Here is a 23,718-nt window from a genome sequence, read left to right on the forward strand (position 1 = left end):
CACTGCAAAAAATCAAGGAAAATTACTGATCATGTGCACAACACTTCAGGATTGTCATTTGAATTAGCTTGCATAAGGATTTCCATAGTGGTTTTGGACCGTTTCCGCATGGAGAAAACGCATCAAAAGCGCACTGTGTGCACACAGCCTTAGTGCTCCTCTGCGGTGGAAAGGTATTAAACACATGTAATCCGCACCTACATTAGTAAAGTTTTGTCAAAGCCAAACACCAAGAAGTATTAAAGGGAACCTGTCACCCCCAAAATCGAAGGTGCGCTGAGCCTACCAGCATCAGGGGCTTATCTACAGCATTCTGTAATGCTGTAGATAAACCCCCGATGTATCCTGAAAGATGAGAAAAAGAGGTTAGAAAAGACTCACCCAGGGGCGGTCCCGCTGCGGTCCGGTCCGATGGGCATCGCGGTCCGGTTCCGGCGCCTCCTATCTTCATCGTATGACGTCCTCTTCTGGTCTTCATGCTGCGGCTCCGCCGCAGGCATACTTTGTCTGCCCCGTTGAGGGCAGAGCAAAGTACTGCAGTGCGCAGGCATCGGGAAAGGTCAGAAAGGCCGCAGCATGAAGACAAGAAGAGGACGTCATCGTAAGAAGAAGGGAGGCCCCAGAACGGACCGCGACTCCCATCGGACCGCCCGCCCAGGTGAGTATAATCTAACCTCTTTTTCTCATCTTTCAGGCTACATCAGGGGCTTATCTACAGCATTCCAGAATGCTGTAGATAAGCCCCTGATGCCGGTGGGCTTAGCTCACCTTCGATTTTGGGGGTGACAGATTCCCTTTAATAAACAAAGAAGCTTTATTTAAAGCATGACACCTCCAAGAGTCAAAAGCTAAATAGATGTATGTTAAAAAACCTCACAGAAAAGCACAATAAATAAATGCAAGTAACGTAATTTAAATAGGTGCATAAATTCTGCAACATCAAAAGCTCATCGTAGGAACGTGGCCAAAAATTAGTAATAAATGTTATTCACAGCAAACGATCTTGGAGCTGCATGAATGTCTAATACAAGGAAAAGGAGAGAACAGAGGAGAGGTGATAACTGCTTTATCACCACTAGAACATCCTAGTTATCACTTCTTTTTTTTTTTTAACTAATAAAACATAAAATACACTTTTATAATACTAATATTTATAAAAAAAAATTGTTAGTAGGTTTTTCTAAATTCCTTATTAATGCAATATTAATGATAGATATTATTTTTTTTTCTCTCCACAACTCTAACAACCTCTTCTCAAATACTCCATTATTATTTATCCAGGTAAAACGGCCTGTACGGTCATCTGGTGTGTGAGACATGGTCTCCCGGGGATTGCGGGATGTTATGTCACTGGCTGCAGCAAATCGGCAGCCGCTTCAGTCTCACATATTTTGGACAAAATGTAATCTGGGAGGAGTAAGAGCTGCTGCTGCTCTTTGACTTCCTTAGGATGTCCGTTTTGACTAAAGGATGCAAGAGTGAAGCATCCGCTGATTGGCTGCAGGGCTTGCATGACTTAACGTCACTCAATCCTCATGAGACCAGGCGCTGACATTGCTGGAATAGCGCTTGCATCAGAGGAGAGTATAGGCTGTTATTTACATGGTGGAATGTAGTGAAAAGTGGTTGTCCAAGTAGTGGACAATTCTTTTAAAGGCGGATGCGCAGTACATTTCTTCTGGCTTTATAGCCCTGGTCCCAGCAGCAGTTGGAACCTCAGCGATCATATATTTATCTTCAGTAGGTGATATGTGTTGTTTGAGACATCCCCTTTGATGTGTGGTTGTCAGGAAATAGGAAGAAATTCTGACTATTTTAATTAAACATACAGGGCTCTCAGCTGCAGTTTCCTGTGCCTGCCAGCAGAAGCTTAGAATCCTAAACCTCTCATTTCCCCCCTCCCTCAATAATTTTTATGGCTTTGAGCTGTGAAAGCAGGTCTCCTTATACTCCTCATACCCCCCTCCCAGCTAATACCAGCCAAAACTGGTACAGAAAGCATGGGATTCTATTGTGCTTTTAAAGTTATATATATTGGCACAGATCAGGGCTAGAGATATCAGGATTATATATTCCGGATGTCCATCGAGAGATCTATAGCTCACGGAAATCGCTAGGAGCTAAACCCAACGAGTGCAAGGAGCGGGTTTCTCCGTAAGCGGGTCATGTAACTACGCCGTGTTCACACTTAAAAGATCCCCACGACTTGCTGCACATCCTGATCATTGTGTCGTTCGTATACGAGGTTCAAACAGCGAGCAATGTACAAAAAATGGTTTGTAACAGCTCTAAGAAAGGGTAGGATTCGGCCCTGAGTGAGGTCACCACAGGTGGAGTGCCTTGGTTTTAGGCTGGGAAATAAGTGAGTAAAGCAGCAGTCTTCCAGTGGCTTTTGTCTGGGGGTCTAGCTGCTATACAGAGGTGTGATATGCATCTAGATGTGTCGCCCATCCCCCACAGCACACGGTCAGCCATGAGATGAAATGACATAACGAAATGTAAGTGTTCTCTTCAACTTTAATCCCATTTTATTTGTAATTGTAGTGTACATACGATACTTGTCGTCTTTATAATATCTTCTTATACTTCTGTAAACACTGCCTACCTTTTTTTGAACCAGAAACACATGGGCCACTTGCACATTGAACAAGTCTGTAGGAACCTGTTCACACCACCAGAAAACTTGAAGACACAAAAGAGCACAGTGAGGTCAAAAATACTTTGTTGTAAAAAAAAAAAAAAATCACAGTAATCAGCAAGTGCTAGTCAAAAGATGTAAAGAAAACAGGGTATTTAGTTGATACGTTTTTTTGCAAAAAAATGTATACTAAGCTGCTCCACCAAATCGTCAAGGTATACCCTTATTTTTTTTTTTTTTTTTTACAACACAGTATTTTTGACCTCACTGTGCTCTTTTGTGTCTTCAAGTTTTCTGTTGGTGTGAACAGGTTCCTACAGACTTGTTCAATGTGCAAGTGGCCCATGTGTTTCTGGTTCTATAATTGTTCTCTTGTTTCTACAAGACTGGGGAGTCCACCACTCCTCTGTGGGTCATTTGCATTTAAGCTGTTCCATCCTGCATGTCCACATGGATAGTCCTTCTCTGAACCCTGCTTATACAGGTACTATACCGATGATCAGGTTTTAAATACATCAGATAGGGATTCTATACATTAGTTAGGACTGCTCTATAAGGGTATACCTTGACGATTTGGTGGAGCAGCTTAGTATACATTTTTTTGCAAAAAAACGTATCAACTAAATACCCTGTTTTCTTTACATCTTTTGACTAGCACTTGCTGATTACTGTGATTTTTTTTTTTATTGATTTTTTTTACAACAGAGTATTTTTGACCTCACTGTGCTCTTTTGTGTCTTCTACCTTTTTTGAGTAAAATATAAAATTACTAGCTTTGTTTCTCCTTGCTCTATAACTGTTGTGTCCTCTGAAGTGAATTACTCTACTAATCTGGGTTGGCTCCGGACCCGTTAATAACTAAGAAATCGGAGCTGGTGGCAGCGGAGTTGTCCGTGCGTTTAGGAGGCGTTGATAATTATTGTTCCCGCTTGAGTGGGAGTAGTTATATCGCCCTTGCTGCAGTGTGCCCACTAGCCAGTACAAAGTAACTAAATCCCCTTCAGAAAGAACCAAGGGAAACCAAACAACCCCGGTTCATGACAAATTGGTGTGAGCGGCGGGGATGATAAAGGTATCATCCCCGTGAACCGTGACAGTGGTCACTTAAACACTGAAGCAGCATTGTAAGAGGTAGAAAGTTTTGTCCGAAGAACACAGAAGCTGATGATGTAGACACAGAGCCTGTCACTTTTCTAGCACTTAAAATTGCTAAAAAGAAATCTATTAAAAACACTTTTTTTGGTTGTTTTTTTCTACATGACCAGTTCTGATCGGTTGGATTTTGTATTTATTTTTTTCTGACTTTTGTAACGTTTATGTGACACCTGTGTATGAGATTAGTACTCCACTGCATTTTTCACACTTTCCATTCCGCGTGCCCTCTGTAATCATCACAGGTTCTCCATATACATTTCTACACCATCCATCCTGCTTGTTCTCTGTAATTGTTCTCAAATAGAATCCTGGAACATTAAAGACAAGAAGGAGCCCATCTTGTATCTCGGTGCTTTCTCCTTCTCACTTTGCCCTCTCAGGATTTGAATATTACAATATTGTATTTTATGCAGTTGTCTAATATGGTTTTATTCCATCTGTAAACCTGTACAATGAGGACTCTTCAGCGCTGCGGACACTTGGGGTATGTTCACGCAACCTCGAATTTTGTCTCTTGCAAGTCTGACTTATATTTTCAAGAAGATCCGCTACAGAAATGAGTTTTCCGCTGCAGTTTTGGATCCACTCAAAGACTAGACTCGTGCAATGGAGCTAAATCACGTGTGTGTGTGGGGGGGGGTTAGGTTTTTTATTTTTCTTTGTTGTCCCATGACATATCTGTTGCATATGAACAGTGAGGACATACCTCTTTGATTTGCATTAGATGAAGAATGTTGATGTGGAGTCGGCATCAAAGTCCTCATTCCAGTATACCTGAGTGCTGTTTTCTGACTTCCTCCCGATGTTCATTTGAAGTGGCGCTGATTGGCGGCGGGGCTCACATGACGTCAGTACTTACATGCCCACTCTACATTAGAAGAGTTTAACAAGAGTTTCTGGCAGATTTACCAAAATTTGTACATGTGTTTCTTCTGGTATAACAAGGTTTCAAGTGACTATGACCTGCTAAACCAGTCACAGCCCATGGACACGCGTAGTGCCGTTTCTAGAAGTAAGCGGCCATATTTTTCTTAGACAAAAAATTTCTGATCCATTTAAAGGAACTATAAGCACAGAATGACTGTTCTAACCATGCACAAGTGGTCCGTACAACCTTGAAGTGGACAAACATTTAAGTGCATCTTCCCACCTACTTGTTTTCCCTCAATCTCCAGCCATCCCTTATTTGAGTGACAGCTAAGGCTTAACTTGCTTTCCATCTGGGCTTGGATGGAGAAGTCATTCTGTGCTGATGGACGCCCTTTAAACTAAGGAATCCCAGCATGAGCTAATTGCATTTTTAGTTGATCACTTTTGAACGGGATTATCTTGCCCATTTGGGCATACTTTCATTAACTCCTTTTTCATGAATGGCCGACCATGAAATACTGTGGTGACCGCTTCTTTAGAGTGGGAGATGCTCTTTCCAGGGGCACTCTGCTTTTGCTAATAAAGGGGTGATTCTGTACTGTGACATCTAATAAGTCATATAGAAGGGGCTGATCTTGAAATTATCTTATCCTAGCATATTATTGGATTGTTTTCTGCTTTTCACAACCGTGATTACTACAATACCTTAGAATAAAAAGCTGTTTAATTTGGAGCAGTTCCTTAAGTATCGTCTGGACACCTGATCAGAATCCACAGCTTTTGACCCGAGTGGAGAACGACTACAAAGCTTATCTCTCACTCTGGAGGACTTAAAATGCCCTTTCATTACAGACATGTTAATTTAAGTGGGCACTGTGTACTTTTTCCTCTATTGGAGCTGTTGGGATATTGACTAGTTAATATTGGGTTACACCACAGATTACAACTGATCACTAGGGGCCTTAAAGGGAAATATTTTGTCATCTGCTTATTGTCAGAGGCTGTACAACGCTCCGATCCCTTTCAAAACCGTTTAAGTATATTACCTCTTAGACCAACTCTACGTGCACTCTCTCTTCATTTTACTCCATGCTATAGGGCTCAGGTAAAAGTGGGAGAAAAAGCTAGTTATTCATGCATGGTGTCCCAACATGTGAGTGAAGGCCCTGCTCATAAGCTTAAAATCTGAAAATAAATTGGGCTGACACAAAGTAAAAAAAAAAAAAAGTACATCTTATGTAAGATGCAGCCATCTGTATCATAAATTGGGGTATTCAAATAACGCTGCATGAACCGGTCACCAGCCAGTATCTGCATAAGTACAGGTACAAAGTGCTACAGAGCGCACTGAGATGTGGAAGCAGGTGATAGTAGGGACCAGGTGTCTAAAGAAAATTTGGTAACAAAGAATAAAGAACATGTATTGTTGAGGTGATGGGCCAGCTTATAGAAATGTGTTGTGCTTGGAACTGTGTAGCCTGGGAATGACCCAAATTGTAGAGCATTCCAGAGCACTGGCGCAGCTCGTGGGGAGAGAGTGTGAGATCGCGATTATAGAAAGTGTTGGTCTAATGCAGGGATCCCCAACCTGTTGCTCGGGAGCCACATGTGGCTTGAAGGTCCATGATTTGTGACACCGTCCACAGCTATGAATAGCAGATCTGGATGTGCATATGGGGTTAGAGAAATAAATTAAGTGCTTAGCTGGAGATAGGGTTATACTGTCGTATAGAGGTGGTGCCAGAAGCTGGATGTTGGAGTACTAGATGTGAGAATACCGAATGAGGAAAGGTGGGAGCACCTAGTTGCAAGTTTACTGCCTCACTATGGTTTCTGTGGGGAAACTTTGTGTCCAGTGTGTCTGGGATGCAGTTACTGACAGCTCAGACATCCAATCAGGTGCAGGGGCATGCTGAGCTGTCTACGTTTTGATTTATAGCTCGGCCATCCAATCTTAGACGGGGAGAAGCTGGGCTTCCTTCAGGTGTTCCCAGTCTCAGATCTCTGCCAGACATAGATTCAGCACTGTGTAGTTTGTTCTCTGTGCCTAGTGCTTTGCTTGTGGATCTTTTTGCTGTCTGATCTTGGACCTTGTTCTGCCCATCCATATTGCTTAGCCCCTTCACTTTGTGAGAGTGATAAGTTTATATTGGACTCTGTGTAGCGTATGGACAACCAGTGCAATGACTGGCACTGGGTGGAGGAATTTGTGTATCAGCTGGACACAAATGTGATCCTGGCTGCCACATTCAGAATGTTTTGCGTAGGAGAGAGTTTAGTAAGCGAGAGACTGATTTAGTAGGTGTCTGCAGTAGTCCTGACAAGAATAAATAAGAGTGACAGTAAGTTTTTGCAGTGTCAAAGGTAAGGAAAGGTTGACTTCTGGATATGGTGTTTAAGGAGAAGCTGCCATGAGCTAGCGAGTGATTGGATATATAGAATGAAGAAAATATATAACTCAAATATAACCCTTAGATAGTGAGCATACTGTTTGGGAGTTCTAGTAGAACCGCCCACGAAAATGTCAGTATCTGGTTTAGGAAGGTTAGCAGAGGGAGACGACCAGGAGCTCCGTTTTGGAAAGATTCTGTTTGACAGAGGAAGGACATATTGGAGACAGCGGACAATCACTGGTATTTTGTAAGAATGTAGGGGTGATGTCAGGAGAAGGTGTCTAATTAGGTGTCATCAGCAGAGAGATGGTACTGGAAACAAAATCTGCTGATGGTTTGTCCAATAGGTGTGGTGTGTATATATAGAGAAGAGGACGGGTCCTAGGGCTGAACCCTGAGGCTGAACCCAATGGTAAGGGGAAGAAGAGCCAGCAAAAGACACCTTAATTGTTGTTGCTTAATTGCTTTTATTGATTCTAAATGTTTTCCTCATTTCTCTGAAGTCACTCGCCTTACTATTTTCTGCCTCAGTCTATTAGTATCTGTTGTACAATATACGGTAATAGAATTACAGCGTTAGCCAAGTGGTATTGATGTTGCACAAGTAAGGAGTCCAGCTAATTCCCTTTGGTCTCTATGGTAAATTGCCACCTATTGACATGTCACAGCTGAGAGGATTCGCTCTTCTTCCTCCATCAGGGTTTTAGCTTCCAAACATAGTTCTTAATCCTTTAATGTTTCATGCTTTCCTCTGACTTGGCATCCTGAGTGACACAAACATTGTGCGGTGCACCTGTAGCTGCGTCCATCTATCCTAATAGCAGCCAAACATATTCCCGTCACCTAGCCGAGACATTTATACGCTGGGCTGAAGTCTCGTTGCTAGCTTGCCTATATAGTAAAAAAATATTATTTTGTTTTTGTTTTTTACTTTTTAGAAAGTATACTTTTTTTTTCTTTTATTTTCATTTTGCACAGCACAGCCTCTCTCCATGCCCAGACTTGTATTAGTTATTAGATTTCTTCCACTTAAGCATCTAGATTAGAAGGTTGCACTAAAAAAAATCATATTAATATAAAACTATGCTAAATGGAAAGGGGTTGCATAAACAAAGAAAAAAAAAATTACGTTTTTTGCGGTTTTGCTGTAAAGAAGTTTTAGGGGATGACCTTCGTCATTTTGTATGGACTTTTAACTTTTCACACTTTGAACAAGTCTGACCCTAAGCACAAAAAATGTCAAATATCAAATCAAAGGTTGACATCTGATGGCCAATTGTACAAATGTAGAAACATCATCCTCAGACAACTCTGTGATACCGCTTCTTAGCCCCAAGGACAGATCTGTGCCTATGGGTGGCAATGTAGAAAATGGCAGCCTCTCCAAAGGGTCATATTTAGATTATGCTTCATGCTGTCGGAGTAGTCATCACCACTTGATACTTGTACTGTAGCTCTATGCTGAGTGTCCTCGGCCATCTCCGGTGAAGATTTGGTTATCCATGACGTGCTGGCCTTTGTGTTTCTTGCCTTTCCTCTCGCTGATGGGCCTGATGCTCTCTAGTAAAAGTCTTAACACAATGAAATATCATCCTGGCACATTACAGGAGGCCACATTTTTCTTCTAATGGTGACCTGGTAACTAACATTTTGGTATTTCAATGCAAATGCCCCCTAACATTAATAAATCATTAGTGCAAGACATCCCGATAGAGTTGGAAACATTACAATTATTTTACAATTTAGTAAGTGAAATTCTATACATTTTAGTTCTAGTTTCTATATATTTCCCTAGCTTTTTATGAAAAATCTGCTTGGGTTTACCTTCAGACTTTCCACACTTTTGTCAGGTTGCTCCCTAGACAGGAATGTGAGAAAGACGAGCAACTGTTCTCATGGGAACAGAAGTGGTAACAATATTGGTTCCCATTCCACTTTCCGAAAAACCATTTTAAGTACACCTTGAATTACATTTTAACAACATTCATTTTTATTCTTCCAAAATAAAAGAAGTCCTAAAAGCTCGTCACTTACTCATTCCCTGCCGATCTCTATTTCATGGTCCTGTCTCTACACAGTAGAAATGCCCGTTTTGCAGGTCACTGCTATGACCGACGATGGGTTGAGCAGACATTTTTAGCCTTTTCTGGTGTCGAGACAAGACCGGGAAATAGGGATCGGCAGAGATTAAAGAAGTGTCAGACCTGAAGCTGTGGGGGTTGGTGAGGCTTACTCTTTTAAAGGGAATCTGTCACCCCCAAAATCAAAGGTGAGCTAAGCCCACCGGCATCAGGGGCTTATCTACAGCATTCTGTAATGCTGTAGATAAGTCCCCGATGTATCCTGAAAGATGAGAAAAAGAGGTTAGATTATACTCACCCAGGGGCGGTCCCGCTGCGGTCTGGTCCGATGGGACGTCGTGGTCCGGGGCCTCCCATCTTCTTACAATGACGTCCTCTTCTTGTCTTCACGCTGCGGCTCCGGCAGTGCGCAGGCGCTGGGCCTCTCTGACCTTCCCAGGCGCCTGCACACTGCATTACTTCGCTCTGCCCTCAACAGGGCAGACAAAGTTCACCGGCGCCGGAGCCTCAGCGTGAAGACAAGAAGAGGACGTCATCCTATGAAGATGGGAGGCCCCGGACCGGATCGCGACGCCCATCGGATTTGGACCGCCCGCCCAGGTGAGTATAATCTAACCTCTTTTTCTCATCTTTCAGGATACCTCACTGGCTTATCTTGTTGTGAATTCTGCTCTTGGGCTCCCTCCGGTGGTTATAAGTGGTAGCACTGCTGTCTCTGAATCGCAGCATTTATCAGGTGTGTAAACTTTTTGCAATTCTGACTGGGCTATTTAGTCTTGCTTGACCCTTTAGTCAGTGCCAGTTGTCCATTGTTCCTGGAGGATTCACATCCCTGCCTGGTCTCTCCTGCTTTGCTGTTCATTTCAACAAGATAAGTTCTGGCCTTGATTTTTGCTGTCCACATGCTGTGGCCTTATTGTTCAGTTCTTTTCCATGTTTTTGTCTTGTCCAGCTTGGTCTGTATAAGGATTTGTTTAGCCAAGCTGGTATCTCTGGAGATGCAGATATACCCTCCATATCTTTAGTTAGCTGTGGAGATTTTGTATTTTCTGTGGTGGATATTTTCTAGTGTTTTAATACTGACCGCATAGTACTCTGTCCTATCCTTTCTATTTAGCTAGAAGTGGCCTCCTTTGCTAAATTCTGATTTCAGTCTGTGTATGTTTTTTCCCTCTCCTCTCACAGTCAATATTTGTGGGGGGCTGTCTATCCTTTGGGGATTTTCTCTGAGGCAAGATAGTTTTCCCTTTTCTATCTCTAGGGGTAATTAGTCCTCCGGCTGTGTCGAGATGTCTAGGGAGTGATAGGTACATTCCACGGCTACTTCTAGTTGCGGTGTTAAGTTCAGGGTCTGCGGTCAGTACAGGTACCACCTTCTCCAGAGTACGTCTCATGCTGCTCTTAGGCCACCAGATCATAACATATCTTCAGCATTACAGAATGCTGTAGATATACCCCTGATGCCAGTGGGCTTAGCTCACGTTCGATTTTGGGGGTGACAGGTTCCCTTTAACACCAATTTGAGCCCTTTTAAAAAGATTGACCCAATAAAAAGTTGTGAACCATGATGGTCTTAGGTTTTTTATTTAATTTATCACTACTCTCACAGATCCACAGTAGTGCTGCTGATGTCCCCCAGCGGGTCTTGTTGGGATTACCGCTGCAGGCAGTCATCTGCCAATTGGCTGCAGTGGTCACATTCCATTCAAGCCACAAGAGCTAAGTGTCTGTTTCCTTCTTTCCACCTGAACCAAATCAATGGTCACTGATCAGCTGCAGTAATCAACTGATACATCCCGCTGTGCAACATGAGCAGCAGTACCATGGATCAGCTGGGGTCCGGGGTTAAGTTTAGCAGTCAGTTGATGCCAGTCAACAGAAGAGCAGTCCAGGAAACCTGAGGATAAATGAGCGGTGGGCAATGATGGGCCAATTTTAAAAGTACTTTTCACTTAAGACTGCAAATTTTATTGTTGTCTATTAGAACACATAGAAATAACAGCCGTCATTGGGCTCAGACATCTGCATACACCACTGATTTCATGACTGAGCAGTCCCAACTATGTATAATGCTCACAATTCTCAGATTTCATTTCCATAATGTTATATACAGTAATTTACGTTGCAGCAGTCCTGTTAAGGGTGTAATAAGCATTAGATTGCAATATTCATTCATCCGAATGATGGGTGTGCACACTGCGCTTCAGGAGACAATAATAACTTGAACTTAACTTTGCAATTTTTTGATTCTAGGACGAGAGACAGGATACGAGTTCTGAGGGAGTATCCAATGTAGAAGATCAAAATGATTCTGATTCCACTCCACCCAAAAAGAAATTGAAAAAGACGGAGAACGGCCTGTATGCCTGTGACCTCTGTGATAAAATATTCCAGAAGAGCAGCTCCTTGCTGAGGCACAAGTATGAACATACAGGTGTGTAGTCATTGTAACCGTGTCTATGCATTATCCAATCAAAGTACTGGCAGCTACAAAGATACAGAATTGTTTTGGATTATTTCCAGAATCTCATTCATTTTCACAAAGCAGAAGTAAATGCATACTTTAATATTAATATACAGACTAAGTCCAACACCTGAATGTCCTCGAAAAAGCAATTTTTCTAAATAGCTATACCCGTAGAGATAAAAGAAAGTATTAAAAAAAAAATCAAAACATAATGTTGATTGAGGCTCATCTGTACTACCAGGGATAGTCTGCTAAATACTAAGGATGTATTCGATCAGACGTCTACCGATCACACATTGATGGCCTGTTGTACCCTATGTGTATTCCCAGAGATGCCGTTTAAGTAAAGTGTTCGCAAACTTTATGTAGGTTGCTCCGGCCACTTTATTCTAGTAAGTGGTCACACCACCGGCATTTGGACATTGATGCCATACCAGAGTTATGGACCAGAAGTTTTTAAAGACCCAAAAATCAAGAAATCGTCCTCACATCCACTTGAAATGGCATCTGTATCTATTAGGAGTCAACTAGAGATGAGCAAGAAGACTCTCGCCTCCACTCTGGTGCTCCGAGGCAGTTGAATAAAGGCAGTGCAGTTATTTTTATTTTTGTTCAGCTTTAAAGTCACCAATTTTTAATAATCATATAAAAAAAAGTTGTATATTTTAGGATGAACTTTCAATCCTTTCTAGTGTCCAAAAAGTTGCAAAATTTGCATATTTTTTGGCCCTTTTGCACTGGCTTAGCATTTTTCTTAAAGGAGGTATTCTCAAGTTGTGTCTTGAATGGCTAAGAGCACTGCTGTTTCCTTACCTCCTAGCTTCTAGAAGGGTGGACTCTTCTCCTTGAGTGATAGATATGGTGAAGAGTAAAACTATAGTATTAGTATAACTATAAAGCTCAGAACAAGTTTTGCTGTAACACCTTTAGCTACCAATGGTTTTGTACTTGGTCTACACTTCTATAACTATGTTTGCTCATAGAGGTAATCAGGCATTTGAACACCTAACTTGGACAGAGCTACAGTCTGGTGATGTTGCAAGAGGGAGATGAGCAGAAACTTCTGTATAGAAGTCAATGGGCTGGAGAGAGGTGGCTGGTATGCTAAGAGTAAACATCTCCAAGAATGCAGCTACTGCGCACTTGAGCTAGCTCTAGAGACCAGAGTTCCGCATTATAAAAGGCAAAAGCTTCCATTACAGGATAATGACAGCAAGTAGAAAAGGCAAGACTATTGACACTTTGTTTTTTTTCATGTTGTCTAACTAATTAAAACAATATAACTTAAGAACACCCCTTTTCAGTGTCCGGGCTTAGCCAACGGTGAATAATAAATTCCATTTTATGTTCATATACTCAATAAAGTTGAATAAAAAGATGTGTGTACTGCGTTCTGACCACTGGTCTAGTCCTCTGTTGAAGTCTAACTTCACTTCTGTCTCCGGTATCCTTGTCTCTGGGATCTCCTGGTTGCTTTTATTGCTTACTAGATCCCTTATGTCATGATATTGCGGAGCCTAAGAAGGAACAGACTCGCCCAGGAGATGCTGACTACTACAGGAGTTAAATTTGTCTACAACAGGGAAGTGGACCAGTGGTCAGAACTGGGTACCACAAATCTTTTTGCTCATTATCTCTATTATCCAGTTAAGAAATGTTAAAAATAGTTTTGTTTGTTTTTTTTTTTATACATGACGGATGTGCTGCATTCCATCTCCCTCGAAATGTAAAATCAATAGAAACAAAATAATGAAAGGACATACTGCCTCAATAACCTTAAAGAACGTTTTCAAAATACAGAAAAAAAATAACTTTTTAAATTGCAGAACTTCAGGGGAATATATAATTTATTAAACATAAAAAGGAAAATATATATATTTTTTTTTATTGCAGGGTGTCCATCCGGTATGTATAACAAAAAAACTTAAAACGAACGATGTCCAGGAGAAACTTTACAAAGGGCCTTATTCCCTCAATGACAAAACCGCGATCAGGAATAAGGAAGGGGAATAGCATTGCCCAGCAGCCTAAATTCCCGTACATGACAGCTGACACTCTGAGTCGGATGTTTTTGGGGCTGACTAATTTTTTTTTTTTTTTTTTTTTTTTTTAAATACCATTGTTGTTTGAGACAGCGGTATCTAGGTAGTTCAAAAACCCCCTATATCAGGATTGACCCCTGTGATCATAATCGCTGGTGCCAATCGTTGCAATGGTACCTGGAGGTCAAGTAAATTGTGCCCACAATCAGGAATAGCAGCATTTTGAACGCTGCTTGCAAAACGCTGCGCTCTACATTACAAGTACAGTGGATTGGATTTATAGCAATCCCATGCCACTGTGCTTCTATTTAATGCTGCATAAACTCACCGGCGGTGTGGGTATGTGATCCTCAGCATGTTCATTTCAGCAGCGAAGATGCAGCGTTTTTGCAGGCAGAGAAAATGCGCTGCTTCCAAAACGCTACTATTCCTGATTGTGGGCACACAGCGTTAAACTGGCACTTTATTTATTCCGTACGGTGAACACTATAAAAAAAATTAATTTAAAAACACATAAGTCACTTTTCATCATACTGATACACAAAAAATTGAATTAAAAGCTATCAAAAAGACATACACTATGTTCAAAATTATTATGCAAATTGGATTTGTCATAAAGATTTAATTGTTTTGTATTTCAAATAAACTCGTGGATGGCATTGTGTCTCAGGGCTCAATGGTTCACTGAAATCAATCTTAAACACATGTGATAATTAGTTTTCCAGGTGATTCTAATTAAATGTTAAATGTAATGTAATGTTCCACATTATTAAGCAGGCCACAGGTTTCAAGCAATATTGGAAATAAAAAGGATCTCTCTGCTGCTGAAAAGCGTTAAATAGTGCAATGCCTTGGACAAGGTATGAAAACATTAGATGTTTCACGAAAACTTAAGAGTGATCATCGTACTGTGAAGAGATTTGTGACTGAAACAGGGCACAGACAGAGTTCATGCAGATAAAGTTACATAGTTATTAAGGTTGAAGGAAGACTGTAAGTCCATCTAGTTCAACCCATAGCCTAACCTAACATGCCCTAACATGTTGATCCAGGGGAAGGCAAAAAAACCCCATGTGGCAAAGATTAACTCCACCATGGGGAAAAAAATTCCTTCCCGACTCCACATACGGCAATCAGACTAGTTCCCTGGATCAACGCCTTATCAAGGAATCTAGTGTATATACCCTGTAACATTATACTTTTCCAGAAAGGTATCCAGTCCCCTCTTAAATTTAATTAATGAATCACTCATTACAACATCATACGGCAGAGAGTTCCATAGTCTCACTGCTCTTACAGTAAAGAATCTGCGTCTGTTATTATGCTTAAACCTTCTTTCCTCCAGACGTAGAGGATGCCCCCTTGTCCCTGTCTCAGGTCTATGATTAAAAAGATCATCAGAAAGGTCTTTGTACTGTCCCCTCATATATTTATACATTAACATAAGATCACCCCTTAGTCTTCGTTTTTCCAAACTAAATAGCCCCAAGTGTAATAACCTATCTTGGTATTGCAGACCCCCCAGTCCTCTAATAACCTTGGTCGCTCTTCTCTGCACCCGCTCCAGTTCAGCTATGTCTTTCTTATACACCGGAGACCAGAACTGTGCACAGTATTCTAAGTGTGGTCGAACTAGTGACTTGTATAGAGGTAAAATTATGTTCTCCTCATGAGCATCTATGCCTCTTTTAATACATCCCATTATTTTATTTGCCTTTGTAGCAAAGGCATAATGAGGAAGGTTTCTGCCAGACAAATTAATTGGATTAAGAGAGCAGCTGCCAAAATACCATTACAAAGCCGCAAACAGATATTTGAAGCTGCTGGTGCCTCTGGAGTCCCTCGAACCTCAAGGTGTAGGATCCTTCAAAGGTTTGCTGTGGTGCATAAACCTACTATTCGGCCACCCCTAAACAGTGTTCACAAGCAGAAACGGTTGCAGTGGGCCCAGACACACATGAAGACTAATTTCCAAACAGTCTTGTTTACTGATGAGTGTGGAGCAACCCTGGATGGTCCAGATGGATGAAGTAGTGGATGGTTGATGGATGGCCACCATGTCTGTTATGATCCTAGTAGCAAGGATCGCAAGTAGGACTAGCTAAGTAACTAAACTGACTACAAACTCTGGGGAAGTGGTAACTGAATTGACCGCAACCTGATCCTATCCGCAAACAACTATAGGCAGCCGTGGAACGTTACCTGAAAATCCTAGACGTCTCATCACGGCCTGAGAAACTGACTATTCCTAGAGGGAACGAAAGTCCTCACTTGCCTCAGTGAAATGACCCCAAAGATATAGAATAGCCCCCCACAAATATTAACGGTGAGTTAAGGGGAAAGCACAAACGCAGAGATGAAATTAGATTTAGCAAATGAGGCCCGCTAACACTAGAAAGCAGAAAATAGAAAGGGAACTGTGCGGTCAATTAAAAACCCTATTCAAAATATCCACGCAGAGATCGCTCGAGCCCCCGCACCAACTAACGGTGCGGGGGAAGCAACTCTGTACCCCAGAGCAAACCAGCAGAAGAAATCACATATTAGCAAGCTGGACTAAACTCATCATACACAGAAATCATATTGCAGACTGATGAGCAAAAAATAATTAAACAGAACTTAGCTTCTCCTGAAGAGACTGAAACCGAAGATAATCAGGAGTAATCAGAATAGCACTGAGTACATTGACAGCCGGCAACAAGTGGAAGTGAAACAGAGCTAAATAGGAAACTCCCAAGTGAATAACGAGGCAGCTGATCAGCCACAGACCCGCAGGATAACAAACAAAGCCACCAGGGGGAGCCCAAAACAAGTCACACAATACCACCTGTGACCACAAGAGGGAGCCTGAAAACAGAGTTCACAACACATGTCCCAACAAGGCTGCGATGTCAGCAAGGAGGTGAAGGAGTCGTGTTTTGGGCCGGAATCATGGGGAAACAGCTGCTAGGGCCCTTTAAGGTTCCTGAAGGTGTGAAAATGACCTCTGCAAAGTATATAGAATTTCTGACTGACAACTTTCTTCCATGATATAAAAAGCAGAAACGTGCCTTCAGGAGCAAAATCATCTTCATGCTGACAATGCACCATCTCATGCTGCAAAGAATACCTCTGGGTCATTGGCTGCTATGGGCATAAAAGGAGATAAACTCATGGTGTGGCCACCATCTTCCCCTGACCTCAACCCTATAGAGAACCTTTGGCGTATCATCAAGCAATAGGTCTATGAGGGTGGGAGGCAGTTCACATCAAAACAGCAGCTCTGGGAGGCTATTCTGACTTCAGGCAAAGAAATACCAGAAGAAACTCTCCAAAAACTCACAAGTTCAATGGATGCAAGAATTGTGAAGGTGATATCAAAGAAAGGCTCCTATGTTACCATGTAACTTGGCCTGTTAGGATGTTTTGGAGTTAAATAGCTTTTTTGTTCAGTGAATGTGACCTCCTAATGCTGCAAATTCCACAAATGAGCATTTTCAGTTCTTTAAAACATATCAAATGTCTAGAAATTCTGCTGTGCCTAATAATTTAGAACAGTGCATTTTGAGGTTTTATTCATTTTGGAGATTATACTGTTATCATTGGGAGGTTTCTTCAATAAAATTCGATGTATAATCTAACGGATGATTACTTTTATTAGACTGACTGTCATTTGCACCGACCATTTAGGAAAATCCGAGAAAAATATAATTTGCATAATAATTTGGAACACTGTGTATGTAAAAAAAAAAAGATAGGTATAAATGGAAACACCAAATCGTCCACTGTAAAACTGTAAACAAGCCCAAGTTTGGCTCATTCAGAAAAAAAGTCACAGCTTTCGAAGTATGGCAATGCAAAAACAAATTTGTTTTTGTAAAATATTGTTTTTAGCCTGTAAAAGCAGCAAAGCATTAACAAACGTATAGAAATCTGGTATCACAGTAATTCTACTGACCTGAAGAATAAATCGATCTTATCACTTTTACCGCACCGTTAACGGCGCAAAAAATAAAATAGAGATAAAAACAATAACTGAATTGCTGATTTTTGTTCATTCTGTGTCTGAAAAAGGTGACTAGAAACGATCAAAAAACTTTGTGCTCAAAAATGGTACCAAAAAACATCTCCAACTCGTCGTGCAAAAAAAATAAGCCCTCATACAGCTCTGTTCGCCAAAAAATAAGGTTACGGCTCTCCGAATATGGTGGCAAAATTTTTACTGTGTGATTGCAGCAAAACATAAACCCGATTTATAAGTCTGGTATTGCTGTAATTGCACAGACTTGAAGAATAAATCAATTGTATCACTTATACCACACTGTGATACCACACTGTGAATCGCGCAAAAATAAAAAACTATTTGTACTGCTGTCTATTTGTTCATTCTGCCTCCCAAAGATCAGAACAATGCTTGGCTCACATTTATCCTACGCTCTCCTCTGAGCGCTTACGTTGGGGTTTCCATGTAGATCCTCAAAACTGTGATTCAGCCAAATCCGCCGACCGAACAACTCTCCTATGAGTCACATGGGGTCACTTTGGACTATGGACTTTGGACTGGTCTCTGTTCTGGCGGTGTCCCATCATTTTAAATGTCTTTTTAAAAGCACAATTGTAGGTATCCACAGATCTGTGCATGGCTAAACCGAGGGACACATGCCAAAAGAAGTCCAAAGTGTCTCCATCTGCCTCATTATGGTGGGTTGTTCCATCTGTGGATTTGTCTGAATTGCAGTTTTGTGGGATTTACACAGAAATCCGTAAGCACTTGCTCAGCGTGGAGCACAAAATGTGATTCCCTCTTTATACTGGAAGCATTCAAAAAATGTTATGTACCCAAAAATGTTACCAATAAAACCACTAATTTACCCTGCACAAAACCAGCCCCCCACTCAGGTTCATCATCTGTGACAACTGGAACTATAGGGGGTTCCCACGTTACTGGTAGAAAAAAAGACTTATGGGGGTTTTTCTGCTATTCTGCCAAAATCTGTTCTCCAAAAGCCAAATAGTGCTCCTTCCTTCTCAGCCCTGATATGTGGCCTAACAGTAGTTTCTGACGACATATGGGTCATCACCACGTTTGGGAGATATTGTGGGATCTATTTTCTCCTATTAACCTTTGTGTAATTGACAAATTTGCAGAAAATACAAAAATTACTTTACCACTAAAATGTTATATTTCCATGTCCCAATGTTATAAAATTCTGTGATGTACCTGTAGGTTTAAAATACTCACTACACCCCCCAAATGAAATCCTTAAGCAGTGACATTTCCAATATGGCGTCACCTGGGGGAGGTTTCTGCTGATCTGACACCTACGGGGTTCAGTCATCGGAGCACACAATCGCTCCTTCCCTTCCGATCCCTACCGTGTGCTCAAACAGTAGTGTACAACCACATATGGGGCACTGCCACTTAGGGGAAAATAGACCACATAATTCGTTATGCAATTTTTACCCAATTACCCCTCATATAAATTATAAATTTGGTACAAGAACAGTATTTTAGTGGAAAAAAAAAAATTAATAGGTTAAAAATGCTCAGTACAGCCCTAGATGAATTCCTTGAGGGATCTAGTTTCAAAGATTGGGTCACTTGTGGGGGTTTCTGCTGTATATCAGTGGCTCTCCAAATGAGACATGGCATTCACAATTTATTCCAGACAAATTTACACTTCAAAGATCAAATTATGCTCTTTCCTTTCTGAGCCCTGCCATGTGCACAAACAGCAGTTGTTGTTGTTTTTTTTACCAAATATGGGGTATCATCATGTTTGGAAGAAGCTGCATAACAAATTATGGGGGTTCATTTTTTCCTATTATCCATTGTGAATATTACAATTTTGGGGCTAAGACAAAATTTTGTAGAAAAAATGTAATTTACCGTACGTCTTCACATCCACATTTTAAAAAGTTCTGTGAAGCACCTAAAGGATCAACAAGTTTCAACCCCCCCCCCTTTCCCCCCAGATGAATTCCTAAATTGGTTTACTTTCCAAAATGGGGTCACTTGAGGGACTTCCTGCCGTGTTGGTACCAGTGGTGTCTTGATTTTTTTTATGTATAGATTTTTAATAAAATGTTATTTAATGAGGTTGGCCACTACATTTTTTTTTTTTTATTATTGGTTGTCTGTCCTTAGGATAGGTCCTCATCATCGGATTCTTGGAGATGCGACACCCGGCACACCTATCGATCAGCTGTCATTGACACCAGCTGGAAGTTCTCAGATGCTGCCGCGAACACGGCAGTTCCCATCATTTCCTTAGTGGCCATGGCTGGGTACTACAGATCCACCCCTATTCAACTGAAGGGGGGTGTATCTGTAGTACCGGCTGTGGCCACTATAGTTTTGATAGAGCTGCTGTGTTCCAGTAGCTTTCGAGAACTTGGCGCCGGTAACAGCGGATCAATGAGGGTGCCGGGTGTCTCACACCCTCTGAGCCTTAGAATTGGTTGTCAATTTAAAAAAAAAGTAATGGCCAACCTCATTAATAAAAAACAGATGTACTAGTAAAAAAAACACATGTATAGGTGCCTAAACCCTATAGTTATTACAAAATAATCTTAATACACACCTCACATTGAGGTTTTCCATTTCACTAGACTTGGCAGCAGTCCTGGTTGTAATATATAGAGAATGTGTAAAAGATGAAGATACCACACTTGCATGTATACAGAGGCATTTCACTCTTATCATTTTTTTATTTTTTTACGGTATCCTCTCACGTCTTTGACCTGGAACATATAAGGTCTAATGTAATACATCCAAAAGCATTACGGACATTTGTGTAAACCAACGTTTTGTCCTACAAAAAACAATATGAATTACTACCAGCTGGTCAGGAGTAGGGCAGTAGTTAACTATAGAACACAAATATAAAGTCAAGGTCTCCGGCATTCTTCTCTACGAGTTATCTATGTCAGTTTTTCCTTATTGTCATGCCTGTTACAATTCATCTTTCTTTTCATTTCAATGTTTCTAGGAAAGCGGCCGCATGAGTGTGGGATCTGTACGAAGGCATTCAAACACAAACACCATCTAATTGAACATATGCGTCTCCATTCTGGAGAGAAACCCTACCAATGTGACAAATGTGGCAAGAGATTTTCACACTCCGGATCCTACTCCCAACACATGAACCATCGTTACTCGTACTGCAAGAAGGAAGCCGAGGAACGTGATGGCATGGAGCATGAAGAGACTTTCCAAGAAACCCTCAGCAACGAACATGCAGATTCCCAAGCTTCTCCATCTCAGATAGACTCTGACGAACGAGAGAGCATCATACGGGAAGACGACAGCGAGAAGGAGGAAGAGGACGAGAAAGACACGGATGATGGACAGGACGAAAAAGAAAGTGTTCTAGCGCACGATTTAGAGGAGCCAGAGATAGGGGTTGAACCAGGAACATTGGAAGGTACCTTGAAGGATGACGAATGTGTAGATGAAATAAAAAATTTGGAAGCAGAAGTGGCAGAAAATCACGAATCAGAAAATGAGGCTACCCAACCTTAGCCGGAAAGGAGGCTGCCCAACCTTAGCCAGTCTTCTCTATATTTTCCACTATGGGAAAAAAAAGTCTTTTGACGTTCTAATGAAGTTTATTCTATATTATACATGCTTTTCTCTGAAACACAGTAGTGTGTATACTGTGATTTCTATTCACTACTGTGTTTAAAAAAAAAAAAAAAAAAATCCAGGTGTGCCTGAATCTCAAACTTAGAAATTTTTCACAGCAATTTTAAAATTTAGGAAAAACGCGTTTGTTACATGCAAAGTCCAGTATATAATGACTCAGAAGTTGAATCAGGTTTTTATGCAAAACCTGCCCATCCTGCTCATATTCACATCTGGAAACATATTTTTTATCAGTATTATGTTTTATTGTATTGGTTAGCTTGTACATTTGGGAGAAAGTTTTATCCTTTTTTTTTTCTTTTTTTTTAATTATAATTATTATCGTTTCAAACATCTACTAAATCTGCTTCAGTATTTTATTTTATGAAAGAAATGTGAGTATAACTGCACTACAAAATTCCTTTACAAATAATTCAATATTTTAAATGCTACTACTACCTTCTCTTGTCCAAGAACGGGTAGAGTTTTATAGATAATATAGTTTGATGGGGGGGAAAATATATATAATTTACAGCATATTTTTTAGCCTTAAGAGGACAACGGTGGGGAAGTAAAGAGGTGTGTTCTTTTCAATGCGTTACAAATTTTTTTTTTTTTTTTATTTTATTGAAACTCCTATTTGCAGGGACTAACATTTTATTCTGGGAAAGAAAACTGCAAACATCAGTGTTCATATTTGCTTGAAATGTAGTACTTATATGAAGGATTTAAAGCTATGTATCTTCTCTTGGCCTTATGCAGGACTTTCTGTGCTGTAAGTGCCATTTTCAGTATTTTAAAGGCTTTGCCTTTTATTTATGGTGGTCTGTAATCACTAGCATTTGTAGTATTGGAATTCTATCACTTCTATGTAGCTAAAGCCAACAAAGTTTTTAATCAAAATTCTAATTCCAGTCTTTTATCTTTGTTTTTGTTTTTATCTCTGTATTGTTTTTTTTTTTTTTGTCTGTTTTTCTAAACTCGGCCTTTTTCCGTGGAATTTAAAAACAAACAAACTTTAATTTGCCAATATTTGCTTCAAAATGCTAACTATTATAGACCTCATTTATTAATTTTGTTAGCTAAAAAAAAAACACAAAAAAAAGTTACCTATCAGTATTATTTTTGAGTTCGTTAGTTTAGGTCTGTGCAACTTTTTTTTTTTTGGTTTTGTTTTTGTTTGTGTACTGTATGTCTTCAAAAACCTGGCAGTATTAATACCCTTCTTACTGACCTGTACCTTTTTAGTTTTAGAAAACTTTTATATTTATGTGTCTTATTTTTATATTTCTTTATTTATTACACAGTCTAGTGTATAAAACTGTAGTTTGTATTAATACAATAATATATTTTAGTATGAAATTTTGGAAAGTTGATAAGATTTAAAGTAGAGCTACAAATGGTTCTCTTGCATTGAGATTTGATTTAAACAGTGTTACGTTGACATTTATACTTGCCTTGGACTGTAGAACAGGTAATTTAAGACGGGAATGTATTAGATTTACACTTGCAATCAAATCCTTGTTACCGTTATCTGGATTTTGATATGTAAAAGAAACTTTTTGAAATTCACTGTGAAAATTGTGGCCCGATGCCAAGCAGTTTATTTCATATTAACGTTAAACACCTCAATTATTGTCCTTAGCAAGCCAAATTAGATGAATTTTAAGAAACAGTGTTGGGAAGTGGGAACAAAGTTTAACATATTTTTTTTTTTGTGCCAATTAGTTCTTGTATTCATGTGTTTTTGTTTGTTTTTGGGTTTTTTTTTTTTGTATGTTTTGGCAGGGAAAATAAAAAGCAAATGAAACATACCTTTTTATGTTCATTGTAATATCATAGTCATTTTCTAGTTTTTTACCAAGCTCCCTCTCTCACAATAAAATACATCAACAAGTTACACGTTTCTGTCTTCTTTCTTGGATAAATAACCTACAAGTTGCTTTTTACAGCTTTCGATTATGCATGTTTGGTGGTGGAGCTTCTTTTTTAGGGGGACGTAGACCATGCTTTTTAGAGGCAACGTTTTGTTGTGAGTTTTTTTTCTTCTTTCTGGCAATTCAAATATCTTCTGAAATATTATATTGTAAATTTATATATAACTAGAAACTATGGTCTTGTAAAATACAAAATTCCATTGAATTTTTCACTTTTTTATTTTTTTATAAACTTTGTTTATACAAATTGACTTATGACTAAATAGCTAAAATCTTCACTTAGCTCTTAAATTATATATAGCTGTTTCAAAGACAACTCAAGAACTACCTTAATGTAGCCAGTTCGTTCAACAATTACTGAGAAAATCGCGTTTGAATTGATATGCGAATGAGGCTGAAGGACTATGGTAGATCTGAAGCCTCTGTCACCCCAGCTCTATTTCGCTGTCCAGCGCCGCCGCCTCCTTGACTGACAGCCTCTAAGTTGTGTGACTTCAGGCAAAGGATCAGTCAGTCAAACAGGAGGAGG

At 40.2% G+C, this 23,718-nt stretch overlaps 1 protein-coding gene across 5 annotated transcripts in view; it reads left to right on the forward strand.

Moving 5' to 3' along the window:
• ZEB1 (zinc finger E-box binding homeobox 1) overlaps nucleotides 1-23,150 on the forward strand; it is a 145,216-nt gene extending 122,066 nt beyond the window's left edge. For all 5 annotated transcript variants that reach the window (XM_077268481.1, XM_077268483.1, XM_077268485.1 and 2 more), the window contains exons 8-9: nucleotides 11,391-11,571; nucleotides 20,618-23,150. In XM_077268481.1, the coding sequence (XP_077124596.1) occupies nucleotides 11,391-11,571; nucleotides 20,618-21,150 (714 nt within the window). In that variant the 3' untranslated portion in view covers nucleotides 21,151-23,150. The remainder of the gene's footprint in view (nucleotides 1-11,390; nucleotides 11,572-20,617) is intronic.
• Nucleotides 23,151-23,718: the final 568 nt, after the last annotated feature.

This window comes from Ranitomeya variabilis, chromosome 6, assembly GCF_051348905.1.
Source record: "Ranitomeya variabilis isolate aRanVar5 chromosome 6, aRanVar5.hap1, whole genome shotgun sequence".
Taxonomy (NCBI): Eukaryota; Metazoa; Chordata; class Amphibia; order Anura; family Dendrobatidae; genus Ranitomeya; species Ranitomeya variabilis.